Source organism: Taudactylus pleione, unplaced genomic scaffold, assembly GCF_031769625.1.
Source record: "Taudactylus pleione unplaced genomic scaffold, aTauple2 ptg000069l, whole genome shotgun sequence".
Classification (NCBI taxonomy): domain Eukaryota; kingdom Metazoa; phylum Chordata; class Amphibia; order Anura; family Myobatrachidae; genus Taudactylus; species Taudactylus pleione.
The window spans coordinates 2,310,948-2,324,518 of NW_028284471.1; the positions used below are offsets into that span (position 1 = coordinate 2,310,948).

The following is a 13,571-nucleotide window of genomic DNA, read 5'->3' on the forward strand; positions in this document are numbered from 1 at the left end:
ATTATAGTTTTAATGCACCCCCACCTCCCCCGCAGCATCAAAACTGTACTTCAGTGATTAACTGAAACCTCTCTCTCTCCCTGTCCCCTAAGGGTCCACCTCTTGGCGTTGTGGTGCGCAGGAGGCAGTTCCTCCATTGCTCCTCTTCTTGAGCACACCACACATAGAGAGTGCGGGTTGTGACGTCATTGTGTATGTCACGCGTGTAAACTGTCGGTCTACATGCTATTGCTGGCAGTGGAGCTGCTTATAACCACTTAACAAGGCCAGGGAACAAACTAGCTCCTCCCGCACAGGGGCGGGCAATGTCAAGCTACGAAATCAGTTTTTGACAGGGCGGCCATGTACATAAATTATTCAAGTGGATCGGCTATCTGGCTAATGGGTGGTCCATCACTAACCAGATCGCCGATCCACCTGAATTTAACTGTAACTTACGTCTGCTGCTGCCTGGTCCACCCCTTAATTTTACCCTGCCAGGCCCGCCCATGACGCTACTGCACTGGCTGCCTCAACCTGCCTGTCACAGGCACAGCAGCTAGTGCAGCTGTAAAGATGCTCAGAAAGCAAGCAGCGGGGAGGGCACCTCTCCAGCCCGGCACCCCCAGTATAGCTTACCCCGCAGACTCATTGGGCTCGCACTGGCTGTTACTATCATAATGTAGTGAACACTGATTAGCTAAAACTGTGGTGTAGTTCAACTCTGTAATAGACTTGTTAAATGAATGGATGTGGTATATTACTCCGTCAAAATGCTAACATGCAATATATAGATATTCTAAAATACATTCATGCCTATATTATGAATGTCTGAATGAATAGCTTAAAGTGGAAAAAAAAAAAAAAGGTGTCCCCTCCAATCCATAACTAGGTACAGACCTCTGAGCTTGGGCTGGTATTGGAAGATAGGTTACCCATATTTTCCAATAACGAGCAGTGGGCCGAACCACCCAGAAGGATAACATTATAGCAGGGTGATACACAGCGTTGGGTCCCCCTGCCATAACGTTAACCAGCCCCAAATTGGTCATCTCTGGGCTGGAATCCCTTTGAAAGTCGGGATCCCCCAAAAAATGTGTTACCCTCTTCCAAGGATCAACCAGCCATGGGAGGCGAGTGCTGGGCCGCCATCAGGAGGAGACTGCCGGGCCCATAGACCTAGATTGAGCGGGGGCCCGGATGGCAGCGTTGCATTGATGCACCGGCAGCACTTCAAATAGGGCACCAATCAGGAGCTGCCACTCCTGATTGGCTGCCGGTCCACGAGCTGTGATTGGCTCGCAGCCGGTGCCATATTTGAAATGCCATTGCCGGCAGCGGCGCCGTTTCTAGCTGACTGCACCGCTGCCACCCGGGCCCCCGCTCTCCCTGGTTCAGCTGAAGGTAGCCTGGTAAGTACATAGGTCTTAATGCACTGTGCCCCCCTCCCCTGTGCCTCAATCCTTCCCTACCCTGTGTCCCCCCATTAAGGATCCTTGCTCTGTGCTCCCACCCCTATTTTATCAGTACCGGGCCCCACAATTTCTGGTGCCAGCGCCGAGTCGGTGCACAGGTAATGGTAATTATATAATTAATAATATAGTTATTTACAGATGGACAACAAGCTCCAGCAGGCTCTTAATGTCCGGGAATGCTAGCACTTACGGTTCTACAAGTGAAAGTTTTTTTTCTTCAAAATGGGAAAACATCTGGATGAGATTTTAAATCATGAGAGTTTTTGAGTCTGAAAAACATACAAGTTTGCTTTTTTTGCTTTGTTCTCGGACTCTATTACATTGGCAGAGTTTAAAAAGTGAGAGAAAACTCACATTCTAAACTCTCACCATATTACATTTGGCCCCATGGGGCTGATTCAGAGTTTGTAGCAAAACAGAAAGAGAGCAACTTTACACTTTGGTAAAATCCTGTTTTATTCCAGGTATGGCAGAGATTTAGATCTGGGAGGGATCTGTCCAAACTGACATCTACATTGTGGTGTACAAATAAATCTAATCCAGCACATATGGGCTACATGTAAAAGCAGCCAGTATTTACCCTGCATGCAAAAAATAAAGAAATCAATGCATCCCTTGCATTGCAACATTGCGCAGGTATGAAGTTACTCCTTTTTTTTATTTGCTCTCAACTCTGATCAGCCCGAATATCCACAGGTTTGAACATAACTCTGTGCAAGGCTCTTATAGAACCACAATAATTCCAAAATCAATAAAATATACTGTATCATACATAATTGACATACTATGCTTTATCATTTACATCTTTCACCCTATGGCAGCTTCCATTTGTACATTGTCTGAGTTGTTGGGATGGCTTTTAAGAAAGTTGCAATAGAAAATGAGAAGACTGAACATTTTCATATATAGAATATATATTGTTCAAAGTTTATTGTTTAGATGTCCTGTAAGACTAAACAGTGTGAGCAGTTATTCTTGTATAACCTGTAGTTTCATGTCTACATGTATTCAGATTGTTATATGCAAGATTGTTTCCTTAAGAGTTGCAGTCACCTACATGGCTGAGGCAGCCATTATGTGGGCTAGCCCAACATTCACGAGGAAACAAACTGGGTCATTCCATGAAATATAGGACACAATACATGAAAATTAAATTGTATCACAGCAGATGTCAAGACATTCTACTTCATTTCTTTCTACTGATGAACTTAATGTAACTGTCACAATGACTTCAGATGATGCAGTTAACGCTGGTGACTGGTTCTATGTTAAATATGATGGAAAGAGTTACCCAGGTGAGATCAAGGACATCAGAGATGGTGAATACTTATTGAGCACAATGGAGCAAGCTGGCAGCAACTGGAACTGGAAATGGCCATCATCACCAGATAGAATATTTTATACATCGTCACAGTTAATGAGGAAGATAAACAGGCCCACATTGATTAATTCACGTGGACTCTACAGGTTTGCGTAATCAGAGCAGAGATAGGGGGGTGTAAATGTGAAAGTAATGGACAAGTCTGAACTAATTTCAGCATGAAACAAAAATAATAATTTTGCATTTGTTATATGCACAAAGCATCTGCTGCTGAATATATTTATTCAATATTATCCCTGTCTGTGCCAGAACTCCCACTCATTTTGTGCTGAGCAGACACTGAGCAATAGACAGCCTGTGTAATATGTTCTAGAATCGCCCATATTAGGACCAGAGTTATAATAACACTGGTTCGGGTTATATTGCACTTCTCTAGGTGGAAGTGAATAGGGAATCACACAAGGGCAATTCTGCTATCTAAAGCTGAGCACACACTGTACGAAAGTGCAACCCAGTGATGTGGCATACTGCACGATCCTCTGTAAGATAGTGTGATGTATTGCTGCATGTAACTACACTGCATGGTTCATTGAATTGTCCTATTGGAGGAGCAGCACAGGAGATGGGACGATTCAATGAATGATTGCCGGGAATGACCGATCAGGTGCACACACTATACGATGTGTACAGTATATAATTCCGATATTGGACAATATATGATAGGAGTTGGACACTGTTGTAGTGGAGGCGTGTGTGTTGCTAGTTGTTACCATACATTTGCAAGTATATGCACAGAGACTGACGCAGAGTGAGTACCATGGTAGTTGGAGTAACATACCATGCGCAAGCTCAGTGTGCATGGCCACAAGAGTGTGCGCAGGCATATACATCATGCGGATTTGTGTGATTCTGTCACTTACGCTTGCTTGCATCTGGATGAGTAGAATGAGGCAGGACTGTTCTAACATAGTCCAAGTATAACAAACATACTTTTCTGTTTGTTTGTTTATTTATGCAATTGCCAATATATGCAGATGGAAAATACATCTAGGAAACGAATATTATTTGTGTGTGGTTAGGTGAAGAAACCTTTACAACCGGAGTCTTAGGCGCTTATCTTTGAAAAAGCTCCCAAAAATAGGAGTAAAACCGGTTAGCGATACCCCCACTTTGATGAACCCCAGGAGACTGTGTAATATCCGTGGGAGAGCTGCTATGCACAATTACTGGTATTGGAGCCATTCATTCTTAGGAGCCAAGGCAGTGAGAGACATATCCGGCTATACAAGAGCGCTGTATCAAGAGACAGCAGTCAGCAGCGTGGTGTGGGCTGAAAGGCAGCCGGAGGACACAGCTGCTTCCAAGGGGATGCGGCCAGAATGTGACATATAAGCCGCAGACGAGTAGAGTCGCGGCTGAAAAGACGGCTGCGAGTATACAGAAAAGCAGTTGTTAGCAGTGCAGGTTATATAAGGTTTCCTGCTAAAAGTGTCCTCTAAACAGGACTCAGCGGAAGCCCAGCATAGGTGAAAATCCAGAAGCTACAAAAGGTAAGTATCGCTAACCCTTTTTTTTTTTACCCCCTAACCTCCCCACCAAGTGTCTAACCCCCCTCTAAGTGCCTAAACCTACCCCCCCCTTCTCCGCTGCCTAAATCTAAGTCTCCCAGGGGGGTGCCTAACACCCCCTTCCCCTAGTCTAACCCTAACCTCCCGGTGGGGGGTGCCTAACCCTAAGTCCCCCCGCGGGAGCCCCTCATCTATACCCTTCCCCGCGGCGGTTTACGCCAGAGTTACCTTCGCTCAGTAAGCCGGGTGTCGGGCTCCCGGCGTAGGTCTAATGACATGCGTCAGGATTTAGACGCCTGTCATTAGTACCTTGCCGGGATTAGACAGTCAGGATTTCGTCCGTCGGCTTCCCGACTGCTTCCCCTCTAAACACGAGACTACAGACTAATTGTTTTGGAGGAATATTACTCCAGTTTATTTATCTGGTGATATTAAGGAATGATACTAATGATCGGAATCGGTATAATATCCCGGCTGCCGCATGGCCGGGAGTTCGAATCCCGGCAGCGGCAGCCCGACAAAACAGCAGAGACCAGCAGCGGAAGCCCGACAGCACTAGAAATCCTGATCGTCCTAAGGTAAGTATCTACTACCAACCTAACGCTCCTTAGAGGGGGGATTAGGGTTAGTCACCCCTAAGTCCCTAACCCTAGCCCCCCCTTCCCCGCTGCCTAAACCTAAGTCCCCCCCGGGAGCCCTAAACCTAACCCCCCCCGGCGGCTGTCCGCTGGCGGCGCCAGGCATCCCTTCGATCGGGATGCCGGGCGCCGGTCTCGGAAAAATTACAGGCATCTAGATATAGATGCCTGTCATTTAACCCTCGCCGGGATATTGCAGTCGGGAAGCCGGCTGTCGGGCTTACGTCAGCCGACTTCCCGAATGCATCCCTAATGATCTTATGGAGACACACGGAGTACAGATCAAATTTTTATTATATTGCTAATTGTCTTGAGGAACAAGTGATTTATCTGGTCCAAACTATCCTGGGATTCCTAAATGATTGCTCTGTGACTTTTATTCAACTAATTAAAGCTAGCACTTTTTAACAAAAGATTTTTTTTATATTGATATAAACAGCAACCGGTTGCTGTGTGTATATTTTTATGTTTGTATATATGTACAAATAAAAATTGTAAATATATATCATTTAAAAACTTGTTTTGTATGGTGAATTCACTTATGAAGACCATTGAGATAATTACTGCAAAATTCCCTTTAGATATATCTTCTGGTCAGGGGAAGATGCCAACAGCAGATGATGATGTTGTAGAGGCCTGCACTAACAACCAGCTTGTGATTAGCTATTGCAGATGTTTTGCTGACACTGATTGGTGTGGTCTTTGTTGCTAAAGGGGCTCATACCCTAGGTGACAGATTGGTGCTTAAAATCCAATTGCAGGATCACGCGATCTGCTAGTCAGAAATGTTGATCGTTAGCCATCGATGTTCCGCAATCCGTCAGAGGATAGGTGAATACATTTTAAATTTCACGGATTTGCAAATCACAATCATTTTGATAGTGTTCAGCAACATGGTTATTTCACGGATCCTCCAACCCGGCATCTCAGGATCACAACAATCCGTCGCTAGGTTATGGGTGCCATTAGGCATAGATTATGCTTTGGTGAGGGTGTAGGTAAATTATTATACTATTATTTATATTGCACCATGAAGTGTATGCAATGCCGTAAGGGTAAACCTAGAAAACAGTAACAGGGTATCGGTGTATAAATACCATGCACAATGTGAGACCAAAGCATAAGTACCAAACAGGGGGAAGAACTACCAGTGCTGCAGCAGGTGCACTGGAATGGAGCCCCTGGGAAGTAAGGGGCCCACTGCTGCCCAGACCATCAATCAGATTTCTCCTGGCCAAACCATTTTGAGCACTGACTGTCTAGCCCAGCATAGGGTGGGCCACACTACCTGAGGGACCTGCCAATACCTTCAGGAGGCAGGGCAGACCTCGTATGAGAAAGGTGACCCAAAGCATTTTTTGCACCTGGGCCCACAACTCACAAGTTCCACATCTGGTACCAAACATCACACCACAAACTGGGTAGGACAAACAACAGGGGAAAGGGTAGGGCAACATGCAGAACCTAGCAGGAGCATACAGTAGCGAGTCCCAGGAAGCAATCGATTCAGTACTTTAGACAGAGATGAGGTTAGAGATGTAGGAGGGACTGGGGTGGTGTAAGGCTTTGTACATGAGGGTGAGTAGTTTGAACTCAATTCTGAACAGGATTGGGAGCTAGAGAAGCAAATATCTTTTTTTGTGTCTTATTTTGCAGAATGTGAGAGGGGAAGTTGTTTCCTCTTAAGTTTTAAATTTAGAGCCTGTTTGTTCCTTTTTTTACTTCATCTTTCACCAAGACTGAATTCTGCTGAGAGTGGAAACTACAACCAGCAATTCCAGATTCCACAGTGCTCTTATTTATAATATCTCTGAGATTCCAGGGTCAGATGCCAACTACTACCTTACTGCTAAGGGACATGAGGGAACACCAACCATGGGGAATGCTTCACTGACCAGAACCCCTTTAAATAATTAAAAGACTTACAGGACAGCAAGTTTGTAATATTAACGGATAATTCTGTATAATCAGTAACAAGACAGTCTCATTTGGTTGTGCTTGTTAAATTATTACACATTACAACAAAGTTCTATATTTAGATACTTGTTGTGTTACGCCTACTCAAACATAAATGACATCAAAAGTGCTGGTTTTTCAATAAAGTGTGAAATTATACATTATAGGATAGTAATATACGGTTCATATTAATTGCACCATTTGTATCAGAAGGAAAAGGTGGAACAATAGCACTATCCTCTTCCCCAATACTTACCTGCCCCTGCAGGTGCTCCTTCATACATCCCAGCGCTAGGATTGCATACTGCTATGTGATCATGGGCACAATTATCGCTCCCCAGATCTCATTGCAAATGTGATTATTCATTAATGGGCCCCTAAGGGAGAAACAAGACTTCAGTGGATATAAAACTACTAAAAGGTTTCCCATGTACATAGCATTTCTCAGCTATGTCAATTTATATGGCCCAATTTAAATTTTGCATCACCCACAATGAAGACCAGAGGAATATTTAGAAACCCAAACCAGTCCCAACCTTGAACAAATAATAAGGTGGGAAGGAAAGCCCAACCCCGAAAACAAACACAAGACATGTGGTGAGGTTCCTGCACAGAAACATTTATTTTACAGTAGTGGTTCAGATAACTTAACATCCTTCTTGCTTTGTTTCACGTTAGGTAATATTCAAACATACATAATGACATGCTACAAACAAAACATGATTTTGTCCTCTGCAAATGTTCAGAGGGACCTCAGTGTCACCCCGTCCCCATCCCCCAGATAACCAAACACACAAATGCGTGGGCGCCGACGCTTGCAACGTTTTACTCCTGGCAGGCCATGGACAGCGGAAACCTATTGTACTAGTGACTCAATAACGGAAGCAGGAAAATCATGGGCAAGGGAACATTCAATAAAGTACAGTGGAACAGTTGTGGTTCTATTATGGAATCAGTTTGGCGTAAGAGAGAATTCTGCAAGTCTACACACATGATGCACCTCACATTTCAATAACAATACATGGTAATTCCTGCTCCTTTAGGTCTTTGATAACTGAAAAAATAAACATTCAAAAACTATTGGGAAAGAAAATCAACAGAATGTACCTCCTAGTACCAAAGTCATTACTCTATAATAATTTATTTTTAGGGGTTTGTTTTTTTAAAGATGATTTCACTGAGCCAGCCTAATAGACCCATGTAAATACATGAAAGGGTTTTACAGGCAGAATCTTTGACATTTGTGTTATAGTAGTTACATGTAAACCTTTAGTTTAGTGGTCACTTGGAGCATAGAGGTGTATCAGACATATATAACATAAGATCAGGCTATATGGTGGCTGTGGAACTACAAGTCCCAGTATGCTCTTGCAGCCTGAGAGTTTAGGTTGCCAATCTCTAGCATAACACTTCTCTATAAGGAGGTAACAGCAGTGCCAACTTGTGACAGACTCACAAAACTCCAGTCTTAAACTTCCCAAAAAGACATGAGCAGGGTGAAGGTGTTACATAAGATTGCAATTAAGATCACTGACAGAAATTCATATAGTCTCCTTGTTCATCCAAACTGATATTAAACAGGACAGATATACTTTAAACATATATTCCCATATAAATCTACACAGACCATTTCCCTGCACCCATGATATGCTCAATCTGATTTGTGTTCAAGGTTGAGCTGCCACTGAAAATAAGGTTATTTGCATTCATTCTGAATGCTAGTGTGAAGCCTACTGTTACTAGGTCCGCTGTGTTGGCCAGTGACTACAGCTCACACTGAACATACCAATGTGTGTGACAAACCCCGAAACCATGACCTATCAGCCTAGTCCTCGTTTTATACGCGGATGGACCCTTTAGCAGACACAGGGGAGCTTTGATTGCACCAGTAATAGGGGCACTGGTCATTTTCCTATATAAAGCAGGCTGAGGAGGATTAGAGAGACTAGATGAGGCTCTCAGGTCCAGTATCATGATTACAAGATTGTTACTGCATTTGATGCACTAGGACCTTTAACAAGCCGCTGGGCGGACTGGGCACTCCCATATCTTTGGCATAGTGACAAATACACTCCCAGCACCACACGCACTAGCTACAGTACTGTGTACACTAGTGACACTATATACAGATAAATAAGCGCTGTGAAGTACTACTGACCTTATATACAAATAAATATGGCACTGGCTATTTTGCCAGCAATATGCAGAGCTAAGTATACAGTCACTGAACCAGGCCCACTGCAATTTAGCGGCTGAGAGCTGTGATGACATTGAAGATCTTTACGTCACAGCTTCACCCAGTGGTAACGGAATCCAATGTGTCATTAACTAAAACTGCCGCAGCTTGCAAATATTGCTACTGGTGAAATACAGAGGACACCACTATCTTGCTCCTAAAAGGATGAATCTGATGATTCAGCTTATAGGTAGTATTCTAGAAGTTTAACACAAACACAATATATATCTGATTTGTATTTTGATCCACCCGATCTGGCGGGTTCTCTGACATCTTAGACGAAGAGGGAAACTGTACCCACTCTTGTTGGCCGTCGGTGAGCAATGCATTGACTATTACAGTGAATTGAGCCCCCCACTGGCTGCCGCAGATATAGGATGCTCTCCTAGCTCCTGCTGAGTCAGTCTCTTAGCATACAGAAATGAGCAGGGACAGCCTCTAGTTGCTGGGGTAGGAGAGGGTGGATCAATGGAACAAACATATTATTAGATATTTTTGTTTAACTTCTAGAAATTCCATTTTGGGTGAAATTAGCTTTTCATTTCTACAGCAAGAGGTCCATATTTCAGGTTCAACCTTAAGGTTTCACAGAAGATTACACAGAGTAGAATTCTATAAAAGCGATTGGTAAAAGAGGAAATGTGATAAAGCGTAGTTACTGGGGTGCAGCACACAGATGCTCTGTTACATTAGTAGCATTAGACGCTGCATACAGCACCAACTAGAGGAAGGGGAAATTCATTACACCCCAAGAATTACATTTTATTAAAGCGCAGTTTCAGTGATTTTTAAGTGACTTCTCACCCAGCAATGTTTGTACTATTGGTTTGAATTGGCCTTAAATACACTTTTGACAGTAGTGAAACTCTCTCTAAGAAAACTTTTTTTTAAATCAAGTAATTTCCTCTGTCACTCAGTATAGAATTGTTCCCAGAAAAGAAGACGTGCCGAGTACACAGCAGCAGAACAGTATTCCCCATACAATGCGCCAGGAGCTAGCAGCAGATCAGGCAGCGTCCTTAGCACACAACCAAGCAGTCCTCGTCACAAGCACTCGCACTACAATGTGACACATTCATGGTTAAAAGTCTCCTTGAGGGGAGATAATCCAGACAGAGGGAAGAAAACAAACAAAATCACAAAGAAAACCGGAAGTGATCCGAGACTACAGAATCACTTTTTGCCTTTGTCACACTGATCTGGAACATGACATTCATACTCCTCCTAAAGATGTTAGGAGAGAACAATGGAGGACTTGGTTCCGCACGCTCCAAGACATAAGGTAACATGAAGGGAGAAAAAGGCAGGGGTGCAGAAGTAACAGGTCCCCATACAAAAATATACCCATTAAAAACTAGACATAAACAAAATAAAAATAAATTAAAAATATTTGATCATGAAAGGAGGGAAGAGGATCATGTCGGGAGGGATAGTGGTGAGCATGCGCCGGTCTCCCCGGATGTTCAATCACCGCACTGAGGGGACAAGATAATAGCTGGTCAGATGTGGGGTCAGGGGGCATGTTTTACACAGAGGGCTGTAGGATCAGATCAGTTCTCTCCCCTCTTCTCTAATCCTAGTGACCTGGGGGTCCTGCACACACTCAGTTGAATGCATCAGTGTTGTAGCTGGCATGGGAGTCGCTGGTAAGTTGTGTGGTCTCCGTGGCTGAGCTAGGTTGTACCAACACTGGGATATCAGCAGCATCTGCAAATAAAAGCATTACATTTAGTGTTTTAGTGTGCAAGGATAGTAGACAACTAGCAGTACTCAAGTTGCTGTGAAACAACCCCAGCATGCAACTCAAGCCTATTATTTACAAACAATCCTTTCACACAAATCAGCATAACAGTGGGGTGTTCTACACTAGAGGGTCAATCCAATAGATTGCGAAAGGTGCGAGTTGCCGTTGCCACGGCATTAAAACGTGGGTAACGGCACGGCATTTTGCGATCTGCTCAGAGCACAAATTTGCAGAATTTTGCCCAGAACCCTATGGGGCTGCAAGCACGTTTTTGCAAATTCAGGCTGCTGTCAAGTGCGGCCGTTGTCTCAATGACTCGCACCCGCGAGTACATCATGTTTAATTAGACTGAGCCCTAGGAATCACCAGAGAGAAATCATCCTCGTCACTGCTCCAACCACTACTTGTTCCAGGGTTGGAAATATTTCTAAATGGTACGTGTAACCTGGTTGTAGCCACAGACAACAGGCATCAATACTTATTTACACAGAGTGGAGGCATATATTTTGTGGTCCGAAACATGCCTATGGGTCATTCCATGGTAACTCACGTTACAAAATTACATAGCAAGTTATCTGTATGGCAATCAACAGCAAAAGGAATTTATGTGAAATTGTATTTACTGATAAATAATAAGACAGGTCATGCTTTAAAAACTGACATGACAAATAACTTGCAATTCCTGTATGCACTTTGTAACGCAAGTTACCATGGAATGACCCTTATGAATTAATTAGGACTGGGGAATGAAGCACTCATTGCCTCGTGCCTCAGTAACTTCTGTATTTTATAGCTGAAAGGCTGGCTTTCGAAAACTGGCCAAGCCTAGAAAACTGCTCCCACCAATGTGTGGGCAGCATGGTGGCTTAGTGGTTAGTATTGCTGCCTCACATCACTGAGGTCATGAGTACAATTCCTGACCAAGTTTGTATGTTCTCCCTCTGTTTGTATAGGTTTCCTCCAGGTGCTCCAGTTTCCACCAACACTCCAAAAAACTTGCTAGTAGGTGAAATGGCTTCTGACAAAAATTAATCTTAGTGAGTGCTTGTGTTGTAGAGAATACAGATTGCAAGCTCCACAGAGACATGGAATGTTGTGAATGATTATTCTCTGTAAAGCGACAACTTAATAAATAATTGGGATTCCCCTACTAAAAAAAAAAAAAAAAAGGTTTGTTCCATCCTTTACAATGAAATAATCTGGTAAGAATGAACAAACGTGCTGAGTAATCAGTGTGCACTGTACATAAGCTGTGTTGTGTATACAAAGATGAATCTATACACATGTAGACGTGTGCGTGCATAGAATTTGCATGTGTATTCTTCTGGAACATGCTGTTTTCAGGCATCATTCTCTCCCTGCCTGCAGTAGCCCATTGGTTTCACCGTTGCGGGAATATTGTCTCATCTTGCTGGTCTGAGGAAAGACAGAGAGGGCAGGTGGAGGCAGGGACAGAGAATGTTTGTGAACGTCAATGTGTAGATGTAGAATGGATGAAGAGGGTGAGGGAGGGACGGGAGTGATGTTTCCAAGGACAGGGGTATATGTTAGTATTCCTGATGTAATATGGAATGAGGGAGGTGATACAATACATTATTTAGCCACGGAGCTGACACTTTAAGTAACAGCACTCACCCCTTTCATCAGATTGCAGCTGTGCCTCCAAGTCCTCAGGGGATACATAGAAATCTGTCTCCTCCCCTTCGTGGGGTCGCGGTTTACACTTCCCACAGCAGCAATTACAGCAACAGCAGAGACAGCAGCAGCAGTAACATCCAGTGATCAGTCCACAGAACATAAACAGTGCCTGGGGAGAGAGGTGACCTGTGTTACATATAGCACCCAAATACATACACTCTCAGCAGAGCATGAACAGAGGCAGGGAACACAGGGGTCCTAATTACATATAGAACCTACTGTACAGTACTACATGTAAAAGACGTACACTTTTTTACAGTATACTGACAAGTAAAAGTTACAGATTATGGAGAGCCAGATCGGGGGGGGGATAGAAAAAGTGTGTCCCTACATATATAAAGAAGCTCAATATGTAACCGGCAGCGGCAGGCCGACAGAAGGACAGATCCCGGCTTTGCAGCCCGACAGCGCTGGAAATCCCGATCGTCCTCAGGTAAGTATATACTAACCTAACCCCGCTAACTCTAACCCTCCTTAGGGGTGCCTATCCTCTCCCCCCCCCCCCAAGTGCCTAACCCTAATCCCCCCTGTAAGTGCCTAACCCTAACCCTCCCTCCCCCTAGCCTAACCATAATCCTCCCGGGGTGGGGGTGCCTAACCCTAAGTCCCCCCCGGGTGCCCGAAACCTAACCCTCCCCCCCTGCAGTTGTCCGCTCGCGGCTCCCGGCATCCCTTCGATCGGGATGCTGGACGCCTGTCTCCCGGCGTCGGGAAAATGACAGGCATCTAGATATAGACGCCTGTCATTTTACCCACGCCGGGATAAAGCAGTCGGGAAGCCGGCTGTCGGGATCACGTCAGCCGGTTTCCCGATTGCATCCCGCTCAATATCAGTAGTGAACATAAACAGAGTATGGGGAAGACAGGTAACCTTATAAAATACCCATCACCTCGCAATATATATTATCCATATCAACAGGTGCCTACACACTTGGCGATGTGCTCACGATCCAACA

At 44.2% G+C, this 13,571-nt stretch overlaps 1 protein-coding gene across 2 annotated transcripts in view; it reads right to left on the bottom strand.

The window, feature by feature from the left end:
* Positions 1–7,535: 7,535 nt before the first annotated feature.
* Positions 7,536–13,571, bottom strand: part of DNAJC5 (DnaJ heat shock protein family (Hsp40) member C5) — a 44,039-nt gene continuing 38,003 nt past the window's right edge. For both annotated transcript variants that reach the window (XM_088467018.1, XM_088467020.1), the window contains exons 4-5: positions 12,553–12,724; positions 7,536–10,880 (exon numbers count right to left, since the gene is read on the bottom strand). In XM_088467018.1, the coding sequence (XP_088323144.1) occupies positions 10,777–10,880; positions 12,553–12,724 (276 nt within the window). In that variant the 3' untranslated portion in view covers positions 7,536–10,776. The remainder of the gene's footprint in view (positions 10,881–12,552; positions 12,725–13,571) is intronic.